At 48.7% G+C, this 13,073-nt stretch overlaps 1 protein-coding gene across 1 annotated transcript in view; it reads right to left on the reverse strand.

Annotated features, from left to right (window-relative positions):
• Positions 1 to 13,073, reverse strand: part of LOC108799969 (rab proteins geranylgeranyltransferase component A 1-like) — a 52,069-nt gene that overhangs the window by 14,503 nt on the left and 24,493 nt on the right. The window contains exon 4 of the mRNA XM_018571919.1: positions 11,028 to 11,152. Coding sequence (XP_018427421.1) covers positions 11,028 to 11,152 — 125 coding nt within the window. The remainder of the gene's footprint in view (positions 1 to 11,027; positions 11,153 to 13,073) is intronic.

Consider the following 13,073-nt stretch of genomic DNA (forward strand, 5'->3'; position numbering starts at 1 on the left):
AATATATTCTACTATCCAATCTTCCAGGCTGGGCACTGACCCAACCGTACTCCCGATTAGAAAGTGGCTGCTTCCTGTGCTCAGTGCTGGTCAAATACCAGCAGCACCCGGTAAAATTTAGGGCCGGGGTCTTCAGTACTTCACTTTAAAGATCTCTGAAGGAAATTTAATTTTCTTTTGACAAAATTCAGCCCGACACTAAATTAAGCAGATATTGTCCTCATACAAGAGTCATGTGTGTTCTTCTTGAATCTTGGTGAGCTTTGTCTCCGCCCACTCCTGTAATAAAGACCGGTCACTGCTGCTCTCTCTCCTTGTGCAGGGTGACTGGTCTTGTCTCCGCCCCCTTCTGTCATAAAAGATGGATCACTGCTGCTCTCTCTCCTTGTGCAGGGTGACTGGTCTCGTCTCTGCCCCCTCCTGTAATAAAGACCACTCACTGCTGCTCTCTCTCCTTGTGCAAGGTGACTGGTCTTGTCTCCGCCCCCTTCTGTAATAAAGACCGCTCACTGCTGCTCTCTCTCCTTGTGCAGGGTGACTAGTCTGGTCTCCTCTCCTTTTGTAGTTTTCTGCAGGAAATCTGCTGGGCCATGTCCTGGGGAATTCCCCAGGACTTGAGTCAGTCCCAACGACGGTTCAGTATCCATCCAAATTTCTATACAGGGGTACTTGGTGAATACCCAAGGTGCAGACGAGAGGCTGAGGGGCAGGGTCACACACCTGTAGTGCAAAGACCCTACAAAAAGCGTAGGAATCATTGATGTCCTGGAAAGATGGGGACCTGTAACTTAGGATCTTTAATGTCAACAGAAGCTAGGAAATCTCCTTGATGAAGGGAGGTATGACCAATTTTGTAGATTCCATGCACAATTTTTGGACGCGAAAAAGGGACATTCAGAGTTTTGAGATTCAGAATGTTCCCTTTGGGCTTGGGAATGGTGAAGAGATTATTCTATAACCACTGGAACCATTCTGCCACAGAACTGGGGCAATGACACCTTGATTCAGAGGAACCAAGAGGACCTGTGTGGTCTACACAGAAAAAGTTGGCAGTGAGAGACTAAGAAGGGGGCGGGGAGCCAACCTCCAGTTTGCATCTCCTGCACCCAAGTGTCTGAGATGCAACCTGTGGAAGCGTCTGCACAAGGTTAACAAAGGTCCCGCCACTCTGGAGAGAGCGCAGAGGAAATATTGCCCGAAGATTTGGCAGTCTTTGAGTGCCAGGTCTTTCGGTAGAGTGGAAAGCCAAGTTTGGGGGGGGGTTTGTCAACAACGCAAGGGTCACGAACGCGGAGAAACACAAAGGGGCATTTCTTAACAGGTAAAGAGGGTGAAAATGCTGCAGTTTCTTAGGTTTCTTCCACTAAGAAAGGTCGATGCTCTTGCCTCGCAGTGGCCTTGATTCTGCAATGGGAAACAAGGGCTCCAGGTGACCTAAGTTAGTCAGGTAGTGCCCATGCTCGACTTAACCGGCCTACTCACTGAGTGTTTAGGGACCGAGTAAGAGCCAAGGCAATGCCAACGGCTCTGGATCCAGAAAGCATTCACAGCTCACTTTTATCATCATTACAGAGTCTGGAAAGCACCCCACGAGGAACCCAGTGCCCGAAGGTCACCTCCAGGCTATCCCCACACGTCCAGTCCAGTGAGGTGCTCTAAAAGCCAGGATGAAGACAATCATACCGGAAAGCTGCAGAGACTAAGCTCCTGTAACAATGTAGAGAAGAGTCTTGACTGAAAAAAAATGAGTTGGACTTCAAGGAGAACTATGAGGTGTGTGAAAATCACTCATCCTCATAGTTCTAGCCGACGTGAAACTGTCACAGGTCGGCTCAGTAGATCGGGGAGTGAGCGAAAACATGCCGTCGCTCGCTCACTTCTCGATCCTGTCCCTGCAGAGAGCAGTGACTGTCACTCACGGCTCCCTGCAGGGATTCCCCCCCTGCCCGCTCCGATCCTCCAGCGCTGACTGGCGGAACGGATAGGGAGGGGGCGGGTACAGCTGCCTCTGCCTCTAGATAGGCGGAGCCAGCTGTCACTCAAGCAGCTGGGTGGATCCAGACAGTAATGTCGGCATCCGTCCCGGCTGCGGCGTCTCAGTATACCGCGAGCTGTAGCTCTCGGTATACTGAGCTTTGGGTGACGGGAGGACGCTAGTATATGTCCTCCCATTACCCTTAGGAGAACTATGGGGAAAAACACTGACCTCATAGTTCTCCTTTAACACAGCAGACATGAAGAAAAGACATTCATCCTTCTGGGACACTAGTAAAAAACTGAGGAATGCTGTTAGTGGGAGGGATTATCCTGGGCTGGTCTACAGTTTATGTGTTTGCCGCCGTCCAATCCTCCTGCAGGTGGCAGTATAACCTGTTGGTTTAAGATTTCCTGTGTCAATAGACAAGAAAATAGATTTTGCTGGATTATCTTTATGCGTTTCAGAATTTGTTGAAAACAAGAAGAGAAATCGCTCAGCAGCTTTATAATCAAGCCAAAAAGTGTCTGATTTTCAGGAAAAATCCCTCACAAATCACAATTCAATATTGAAACTTCATGAACATCATGCGTTTTATTTGCCTTTTTTTCTGTATCATTCCCCTTTACTGATAAAATATCAGGATTTGGTTAGATTATCACAGCTTCTGAGATACCAAAAAAATTAAAAAGCATTCAAATTACACAGTCTGCTAATATTCTTCTCCCTTCTCATTATCATAGCAGATTAAATAATCAGAATGATAATCGTATATAAATTAGACGTAATGAACGATCATTAAAGTGTAGAGTTCTGTAAAAGAAGAAATCCGGAGAGCAATGACAAGATAAAAATTAAAAGACGGAATAAGAGAAATCAGCTTTTACTGCAATATCCATTGTCAATGCGGAGGTTTCCCCTGCTACAAGGTGTCCTCCATCTGATGGCCAGCGTCATTCAACCCATTCCATCCTGGACCTAACCCCAGCCTGTTACTGGACTGTGAAAGGAGAAGCAGAAAAGGTATTGGGGTAATCATTCTGCTCTCCTGTCAGTATGCTTCTCGTCAGTACGTGAACCAATTGGCTCCTTGTGCTACTTCTGTACAGGGACTACATGAGGCTGATACTAGGTCAGTGTCAGGTGCTTATACTGCCTGTATGTAAAACTTAATTTACAGGTGTAACAATGAATACACAATTGCATTACTATGGGTCTTCTATATCTGCCTAGACTTAAGCTTCAAGTTAGCAAACAGCCATTCGCCTGTAATATTAAAGCCCCCCCTCCCCCTCCATGCCTTCAGCTACAGCATCTGTAGTCAACAGGACAGAAAATTCCGCAGCCATGGCCAATAATAGGTAGTTGCCACCCTCCATGGCCATTATTATGGATTTGCCCCCCTTTTTGGCTATAACATCCTCCACTCTTCTGGAAAGACTTTCCACAAGATTTGGGAGGGTGTCCGTAGGAATTTTTGTGGTCAGGTACTGATGTTGGGTGAGAAGAACTGGCTCACACTTGGCATTCCAAAGGTGTTCAGTAGGGTTGAGGTCAGAGCTCTGTGCAGGACACTCGAGTTCCTCCACCACACTGGTCAAACCATATCTTTATGGAGCTGGCTTTGCACACCTGAACTCAATAACTCCCATGCAACACCTATGTTCCGTAAGGTGTTCCTGTGTTCCAGAAGGTTGAGGTTGGGACTCTGGTGTGGAGAAGCTTGAGTGGCCTTCACAAACTGGGCACACCATGTCTTTATGGAACTGGCTTTGTACACATGGGGCAGTCATGGTGCGACAGAAAAGGGTCTTCAAACTGTGACCACAAGGTTGGAAGAGCACAATGTGTACCCATTTGTGAGGTCTGATGTTGGATAAGAACATCTGATTCATAAATCGGCATTCCAATTCATCCCAACAGTGTTCAGTAGGGTTGAGGCCAGGGCTCTGTGCATGATATTCGAATTCCTCCACCAAACTGGTCACACCATGACTTTATGGAGCTGGCTTCATGCACCTGAACTCAATAACTCCCATGGAACACCTATGTTCCATAAGGTGTTGCTGTCTTCCAGAGGGTTGAAGTCAGGGCTCTGGGGTGGAGGAACTTGAGTGGACTTCACAAACTGGTCACACCATGTCTTTATGGAGCTGGCTTTGTACACAAGGGGACAGTCATGGTGGAACAGAAAAGGGTCTTCACCAAACTGTCACCACAAGGTTGGAAGAACTCAATTTGTACCCATTTGTGAGGTTTGATGTTGGATAAGAAGATCTGGTTCACTTTTGACATTCCAATGTCAACGACAGTGTCCAGTAGGGTTGAAGTTAGGGTTCTGTGCATGACACTCAAGATCATCCACACCAAACTGGTCACACTATGTCTTTATGAAGCTGGCTTTGTGTACCTGAACGCAATAACTCCTATAGAACACCTAAGTTCCATAAGGTGTTGCCGTCTTCCAGAGGGTTCAGATCAGGGCTCTGGCATGAAGGAACTTCCGAGTGGCCTTCACCAACTGGTCACACTATGTGTTTATGGAGCTGGCTTTGTGCACCTGAACTCAATAACTCCTATGGAACACCTACGTTCCATAAGGTGTTGCTGTCTTCCAGAGGGTTGACGTCAGGGCTCTGTGGTGGAGGAACTTAAGTGGACTTCACAAACTGGTCCCACCATGTCTTTATGGAGCTGGCTTTGTGCACAGGGGACAGTCATGGTGGAACAGAAAAGGGTCTTCACCAAACTGTTCCCACAAGGATGGAAGAGCAAAATGTGTACCCATTTGTGAGGTCTGATGTTGGATAAGAACATCTGATTCATAATCGGCATTCCAATTCATCCCAACAGTGTTCAGTAGGGTTGAGGCCAGGGCTCTGTGCATGATATTCGAATTCCTCCACCAAACTGGTCACACCATGACTTTATGGAGCTGGCTTCGTGCACCTGAACTCAATAACTCCCAAGGAACACCTACGTTCCATAAGGTGTTGCTGTCTTCCAGAGGGTTGACGCCAGGGCTCCGGGGTGGGGGAACTTGAGTGGCCTTCACAAACTGGTCACACCATGTCTTTATGGAGCTGGCTTTGTGCACAGGGGACAGTTATGGTGGAACAGAAAAGGGCCTTCACCAAGGCTGGAAGAGCTCAATTGTCTACAATGTCTGTGTACGATGTACAATTACCCGAAACCCTTTACTGGAGATACCTGAAAACAACTAGGAGGGAAAAAAAATTTCAGGACAGCAAAAAATGTGAAGCTGCACCAGAAATTTACAGTAATCGCTCAGATCGGTTCCATGAAAAACACATCACAGCTTCCCTTTAAAAGGAACAAATGCAGCAAGCGATGATAGTTTGTAACCAGTTCTGCCATGACAAGTTTTATTCAGCTGTCACTTGATCCCTGAACTAGAAGTCAACCATTGTTTACTGATGTGCGGAGGGACACAGCGGTGTCATCGGAGTCGCTGCTCGGGGCCCTTTCTGTGCTGTATTCCGCTCAGTCAACCGACAACCTGCAAACAACAACAAAACGGGAGGACACCAGAAGCTCCGGCCGGGTGATGATACTCGCCCTGGACCGTGTCACAGGAGACTGCCCACCCCCGTCCAGGCGCCCATCTCCCGGCCCCGCCGATGCTGCACTCGCTGCGATGGACCAAAGCGCCTGTGAAAGCAGATCTGGCTTTTAATTTCGGGTACTGCTGTCGGGTTAATGACGATTCGGGTTTGATAATGTGCTGGCCGCACGACTTTGTGCCGTGTGTCATTCTGCCTCGGCGCACAATCACTTTTCGTGTGTAACAACTGGTGATGTGCAACAGACAGGCGGCCTTATAAATAGCAGGCCGCTCGCGTTTTATTGGACGTTTTCTTCAAAGCTCGGCGTTTTGCCTTATTTGTACGGCTTGAAAAACAAATCCGATTGCATAGCCAAAGCCCTGCAATAGGAAGAAAGGGAATAATACAATAATCCCTGGGGATCCTGCCACGGAGGTCCTTGCTTAGACACTTCCTGTGATAGAGTGACAACGCTTCTGCGTTGTCACCTTGACACGTGTCCTTCCAGCAGAGTCTTTGAGCGGTTGCGCCGACACACATTGCACAGTCATGGTCCACTACGGTCACCATCAGGAACATGGTCTAGTGTGCAACTATGTTCAACAGATGCTGGAGCGAGTGCATGAAGAGTGTGGCTGTTAAAAGGCTTCAGGAGATCAGCAGCATTGAGATGGGAAAAACTGGATTTAAAAAAAAGGAAGGGAGTTTTGTTATCTATAGTCATCTCCTATTGTGCTGGAGACGGTGTATCTGTAATATGCACAGCACCATCTACTGGCTGAAGGGGATAAACAAAGACCAGTCATGCAGGAAGTGATGCAAGAGGCCAAATATATATATATATATCTATATGTAGCTTGTCAATCAGCACCTGGCCACGCCTAGCCCTGCCCACTGCTTTCTGGATTGACAGCACTGCCTATGTTACAGACACCTTAGTACTGTGCTGCATCTCCTTCAGTGTCCAGTTACGGGCTGGAGGCGGGTCCATGACAGCCTGGGTTTAGAGCATGTCGGTTGAATGATGCTGGCTGTCGGCCTGAGGACATCTAGTGGCGAAAAACAACAACTGCACAGCAAAGTTTCTTTTTTATTTGTTCTCTTTCAATTGGCAATTCGGGTTTTTTTTTTCCAAGCTTCAATCTTATCTCCGTTACTTTATTCTGCGTGCTCAGGAAATGGTGGACAGAATTTACTAATAAAAGGTCAGGTAAGGTAGCCGAGACGTCAGAGCCTCATTTTTAGACCCCCGAAGCCTGTCAGCCTCCCTGCCACCCTCGGACAAAGTTCATGTGCGTGTAAAGGCGTCCCAATACTTTTGGCAATATAGTATATATTGAGCCTCCTGGCTTTGCTTTTGCAGCCTCATTCCTCAGGCCTGTCTATTTCCTCCAGACAATCTCAACACTGTGGTAATCTACACACTTGGTTCTGCTGCCCTGGCCTCCACTCTGCTTCCTGGGTGGTGTCCTCCTGACTCCTGGATGGAGACCTTCTCTATCTAGCAGGTGGAGCCCTGAACACTAGCCAGCACCTTTGCCATAAGGGGTGTTCTTTCACTGGGTGCTGGTCACTGCTAAAACATGGAGCCAGGGTTAGTGGCTTCATCCCACCCAAGTCTCTCCAAAGCTCCCGGGTTCCAGGACCCTGACCAGGTTTGTAACATATCTCCTGGAGCCTCTCAACGCTCATAGGGGAGAATCCTGGGTGCCCTTTAGCCTTCATATTACTGTGAACAGGCCCGTCACAGTACATGTATTAAAACCTTTCATGTAGGGATGCACCGATACCAGTTTTTTGGTATCGGGTACCGATATTTTTTTCCCCGGTACTTGCCGATACTGAATACCGATACCGGAAGTCCCAATAGGGAAGCCAGGTGGCATGTAATGACTAGCCACCTGGCTTCCTGATAAGCTGGGCGGCGTGTAAAGACTCGCCACGGGCTTCCCGATCAGCAGTCTCTATGCTTCTTGTCACTAGGTGACGAGAAAGCATGGAACCGGCTTTCTGGCCAATCAGGAAGCAGGGCACCATGTAATGATGTGGCGCCTGGCTTCCTGATTGGCCAGGAAGCCGGTTCCATGCTCCCTAGTCATTAAAGGAGAACTATGAGGGGGGGGAGGGGTGCTTTTCACTCACCTCATAGTTCTAGCCGACCTGTGACAATGAGACTGTCACAAGTCGGCTCAGTAGATCGGGAGGTGAGAGAACACATACCGGCGTTCGCTCACTTCTCGATCCTGTCACGGCTCTCTGCCGTGACAGGGGAGGGGCTGCATTCCCCGCTCCGATCCGCCAGAGGTAGCAACATTAGCGATAAACTGTTTAAAATTAACTCCATTACAAAAACTAGAGGCCACCACCTAAAATTGGTGGAAAAAAAATTCCAGCACAAGGGGCGAAGGGGGTTCTTCACAGTAAGATCAGTTAGGGTCTGGAACTCACTGCCACAGGCGGCGATCTCAGCAAATAATGTGGAATTGTTCAAGAAACTTTTGGACGATTTCTTAAGGGACCGTAATATACAGGGGTACGGCTACTCCTAGAATGAGATCCTAATAGGTTGGACTTGATGGACTAATGTCTTTATTCAACCTCAAATACTATGTAACTATGTAGCATTTGCGCGATATCGCGCAAAATGCAAATCGCGCGACAAACGCGCGATTTGTGAATCGCGTAGTGTGAATGGGGCCTTAAGGTGAGGAGGAGCATGAAGCCGGCTTCCCGGCCATTCCTGATTGGCTAGTTTCCAGACGAATCAAGAAACCGGGCAGCAAGTCATTATGCGCTCCCCGATTGGCTGGGAAGCCGTCTTCACAAGTGATGAGGGAGCAGGGAGCCGGCTTCCCGGCCAATCAGGGAGCGTGTAATGACTCGCTGCCCGGCTTCCTGAAACCGGAAGTATCGGGCTAGGCATCGGAGCATCCCATTGTATTAGTATTGGTGCATCCCGACTTTCATGGGTAAGTCTTCACGATTACAATAAAGTAACATTGGGATTCTTGCACCGGCCGAGTCACGACGGCTTCTCTTTAACGCGCGTCTCCGGGTTGAAGCACAAGCCACATCCCGCCCTGCTGGCCCGGGGTGATATACGACTTTTATACACAATATTCTTATTTCTGTCATGGTCCTGCCCTCGCCCGCCGCACCACTTTCATTCCGGCGGTCGCTAAAAATGACACATTACACAATGTAAGAGATTGATGGTTTACATAAAACAACAAAAGCGGCATTTGTTTGAGAAGTGCCGGCGCGTCCCCCCCCTCCCCCCCCTCCCGGGCAGCGCCTGCGCCGCTTTGTTTAATGCGGAAGGGTCATAATATTTACGAGCAAATTTCCTCAAGGACCGGCCGGCCGCCGCGATGGCGGAGGAGAATATTACCGAGTATAAACAACACCTTGTTACCGCGGGGCCGCTCTTTGAATGCGCCAATAAATACCGAAGGCTCCGCGAGTCGGAAATTTCACTTCGCCCCGTGGTGGGCCCGCCGTTGTAAAAACAGACTCGGAGTGTTATAGAAAGTGTCAGAGATGAACTCGATGTGAGAGAGTGGAGGGACAAAATATTACTGCGGGATGGGCGCAGTATTTCACTCTGCCGGCCGTGCTCCCAAGGATGCCGCCGCCAAAACTGTGCGCTTACAGTGTATGCAAAGACAAAACTTTTTGGTTGCATTTGGGACACAGAAGGGAAAGAGAGTTAATGACTGTCAGCCGGTGTTCTATCAAAGATTGTGAATGCGTTAGAATGTGTGACCGGTGACGCGGTCACACATTTTAACGTAATCCCGCCCAGTTTTTCGGCGGTGGAATGTGTGACCGGCAGAAGGAGAAGAATTCCAACGCTTTCCCAGCTGTTCCAGGACACCGGCATCGCAGACGGTATGTGCAGGAGAACCGATCTGCAATGGAACAGCTGATCGGTCCTGAAATCTTATCCGACTTTGTGGAATGTGAGATAGCAGTCACGAAGTCACATTTCAGGACCGACCAGCTCTTTCAGGGCAGATCGGTTCTCCTGCACATGTGATCTGTGATGCCGATCTGCCCTGAAACAGCTGAGAAAGCCTTGGAATTCTTCGTCTTTTGCCCGTCACACATTCCACCTCCGAAAAACTGGGCGGGATTACGTTAAAATGTGTGACCACGTGACCGGTCACACATTCTGACGCAGTCACAAACTTTTATAGGACACCGGTGACCGGACAGTGAAAGGAGAAGCAGCACAGTGATGAGCTCATCTCTCTGCTCTCTCTTCCTGTTAGCATGCTCCTACTCGGCACACAAACTGATTGGCTCTCTGTGCTGCTTCTTCCTCTCCCACTACAGCTCTGCTGTACAGGAACATACACTTACACTGTACTCCCAAGGATGCCAAAGCCAAAACTAGGTACTTAAAGCGTAAACATTTTGTTTTAATTCGGGACACAAGGAAGAAGGTTAAATTCTGCCAGTAATTTTTGGCATCTATGTCACACTGGGGAGATATTCCTTCACTTCCTGTCCAGCAGAAACAACAGGAAGAGAGAGGAAATCTTAAAAGTGGGGGACATCTTCTCACAAGCCCCCTATGTGACAGCCTGCTGGTGGTGACAGGTTCTCTATAAAAGGTGGCAATAGGGGTCTATCAGACCCCTAGTGTCATCTTTCCACTTCAAAGAAGCTATTGAAGCACAGATTGTGGGTTCTGTAGATGGGGAATGACAGCCGAGGAGCTGGAAGTGATGCAATCAGCGTCGCTTCCAGCTCCATTCAGTAGGGAGTAGATCGGCGAACGGATGTCAGCTGGTTTCTCTTCCTGCTGACACCCCCCCGATGCCAGTCCCAGGCCTGCAGGAGAGCAGCAGAGCCCGGGAAGCAAGGCAGGGGTGTCGGGGCTTGTTGGGGGAAGGCTGTTTACTGGCACATGTAAGCGATCTGGCGGCAGCTCAGCCACCAGAATCACGCAGTCAGCCTTACACAGGTAAACAGAGTCCTGGCGGAGTGGCTGGTGCCTGGTCCCCTCACTGCCCCCTGTGTATTCTGATGGGCAATAGTGCTGACATCATCACATTAGAGTGAACACAACCATATTATTATCATTGAGCAGAAACTTCATGTCTGTGCTTATCACCACCCAGCTCCGCCCACTCATTAGCAAACCCGCCCACCCCCTTTGGACACCATCACCATCCATACACCAGCCCACAAACGATACTACCATCCCAAAGCATGATGGGATATGTCGCATCACAAAGACTAGGGACGAGCTCAGGTTCAGACTGAACCTGGTCCAAACCTGAGCTCCTCTGAACGAGAAAGTGCCATGGGCCACCTGCACATTCAGCTGCGGGCTGGGGGCGTTCCCTGTACAGGTAATGCGTACGTCCTCCATAAAGTCTTATAATGGCACCAAGGAGAATGTTCTAAGGCTGAAGAATTTTAACAGTTTAGAACTCTTCTGGTCACAAAGCTCGGACCGGCTGAACATTACTTACTCGGAATAGGAGAAAACTTCAAGGTTCTGGATAGTGGCGTCCCTCCGGTTCAGTGGAACGATCCCTTCGTTTTCCAGAACGTGTTCCCTACTTGTCACGGGCTCTTCAGCGGCGGCGTCCCTGTTCTGATCAGAAGAAAAGATTCGGTAAAACTAGAATTCTAAGCGGCTCGAGTAAGATCTTCGGATACCCGTATTTTTTTCCGTCTATAAGACGCCCCCCAACTGTTCTTACCCCAAATTCCGAAATCAATATTTTAAAAATGGTATAATGCATCACACTTACCTCAATCACGTTATGCTCCCGACATTACAGCTCCGGGCACTGGCTACACGCTCTCCCGAGCGCCGGCTGACGTCGGGTACAAAAGATTTATGATCGGATCGCAGAGACAAGATAAACAGTTTTCCTCCAATCATCAAATCTTTTGTACAAGACGTCAGCCGTTGCTGGGGAGGGCGGATTACAGAGCCAAGATAACAGTTGCTGGGGAGAGCGGATTACAGAGCCAAGATAACAGTTGCTGGGGAGGGCGGATTACCGAGCCACTCTCCCCAGCAACAGCTGACGTCGGGTACAAAAGATTTGATGATTGGAGGAAAACGTATCTCGTCTCTGCAATCCGAAGTTTCACTCGTGAGTCTAGCTTGCAGTGGTATCGGCACTTTCGCCAGTTTCGCAACCGCGGTTCTCCTCTCGCCCCCCCTGTGTATAACACGCCCCTCCATTTTTAGGGAAATATTTTTATGTGTAGTCTTATACACGGAAAAATACAGTATGTTACAATGTTACTTTTTTCTTCCACTAGCTGTTCTCAGTTTGATTGCCAGCATCATTCAACCCACTTGCTCTGAGTCCTTGTCATTCAGGACCGGCTGGATCCTGTCACTGGTTAATGAAAGAAACAGAGCAGTGATGAGTTCATCTCTCTGTCAATCTACTTTCCCTTCTTATCAGCATGATTATTGTCAGCATGTAAACTGATTGGCTTCTTATGCTACTACTTATTCTCACTCTTCAGCATTCACTCTTCAGTGCAAGGACTACAAGAGGTTCTTACATAAGGATTACAGCTCACCTTATTCTGTCGACCATAACTACAAAGAGCTTGACAATGTTTACACTGTAAGTGACGTACCAGCTGCATCCTGCTGAATTGAATGTTAAGAGTGGTGGGAAGGACCCCTGGGAAGCACAGTCACAGCATAGCATTATTCGCTTTCATATGTTTGCATATTGTTGGGTGCACTAAGCAACGTGGCTATGTTTTAGACATGTGCACCAGCAAAAAATTTGTTTCGTTTCGATTCCGAATTTGCGTTATTTCGTTTTTTGGGATTCGGGTCCGAAATTGAATTCGTTTCGGGATTCGGATCGGAAAGATTTGTTAGCGGTAGTCCGGTTGGAATGACATTAGGGGGGAAAAAATTCTTTTATTTTATTTTTTTTAGTCTGCAGAAGAGGAAAAAAAAAAAAGTGTGAGGTCCCCCCCCCAATTCATGCCAGACCCTACAGGTCTGGTAGAAATGTTAGGAGGGACCCCCCTAAGTTAAAACAAAAAAAGTGCGTTGGGTTCCCCCCACAATCCATACCAGGCCCTTTAGGTCTAGTAGGAATTTTAAGGAGGAACCCCAGCCCCAAAAAATGGGGGGGGGAACGTGGGGTCCCCCCTAACATTCCTACCAGACCCTTGATCAGAGCACTGGCCCAGCATTGCAGGAAAAGGGGGGGGACGATCGAGCGCCCTCCCTCCCTGTGCCTTACCAGGCCACGTGCCATCGGCATTGGGAGGGTGTCCCCATGCCGATGGGGACAAGGGCCTCTTCCCCACAATTGTGACCCGGTGGTTGTGGGGGGTCTGCGGGCAAGGGGGCTTATTTGCATCGGGGTACCCCTTTAATTAAGGGGGCACCCATATGCCCGCAAAAAAAAACCCCGCCGCATGACGAACGTCCGAACCCAACGAAAACTCGCCGCAAAATGACATTCATCCCGAAAGAAAACAGATGGGCAGAGCGAGCCGTGACGTCATGGCTCGCTCCGCCC

Source organism: Nanorana parkeri, unplaced genomic scaffold, assembly GCF_000935625.1.
Source record: "Nanorana parkeri isolate BGI_ZX_2015 unplaced genomic scaffold, ASM93562v1 scaffold1866, whole genome shotgun sequence".
NCBI classification, from domain to species: Eukaryota; Metazoa; Chordata; class Amphibia; order Anura; family Dicroglossidae; genus Nanorana; species Nanorana parkeri.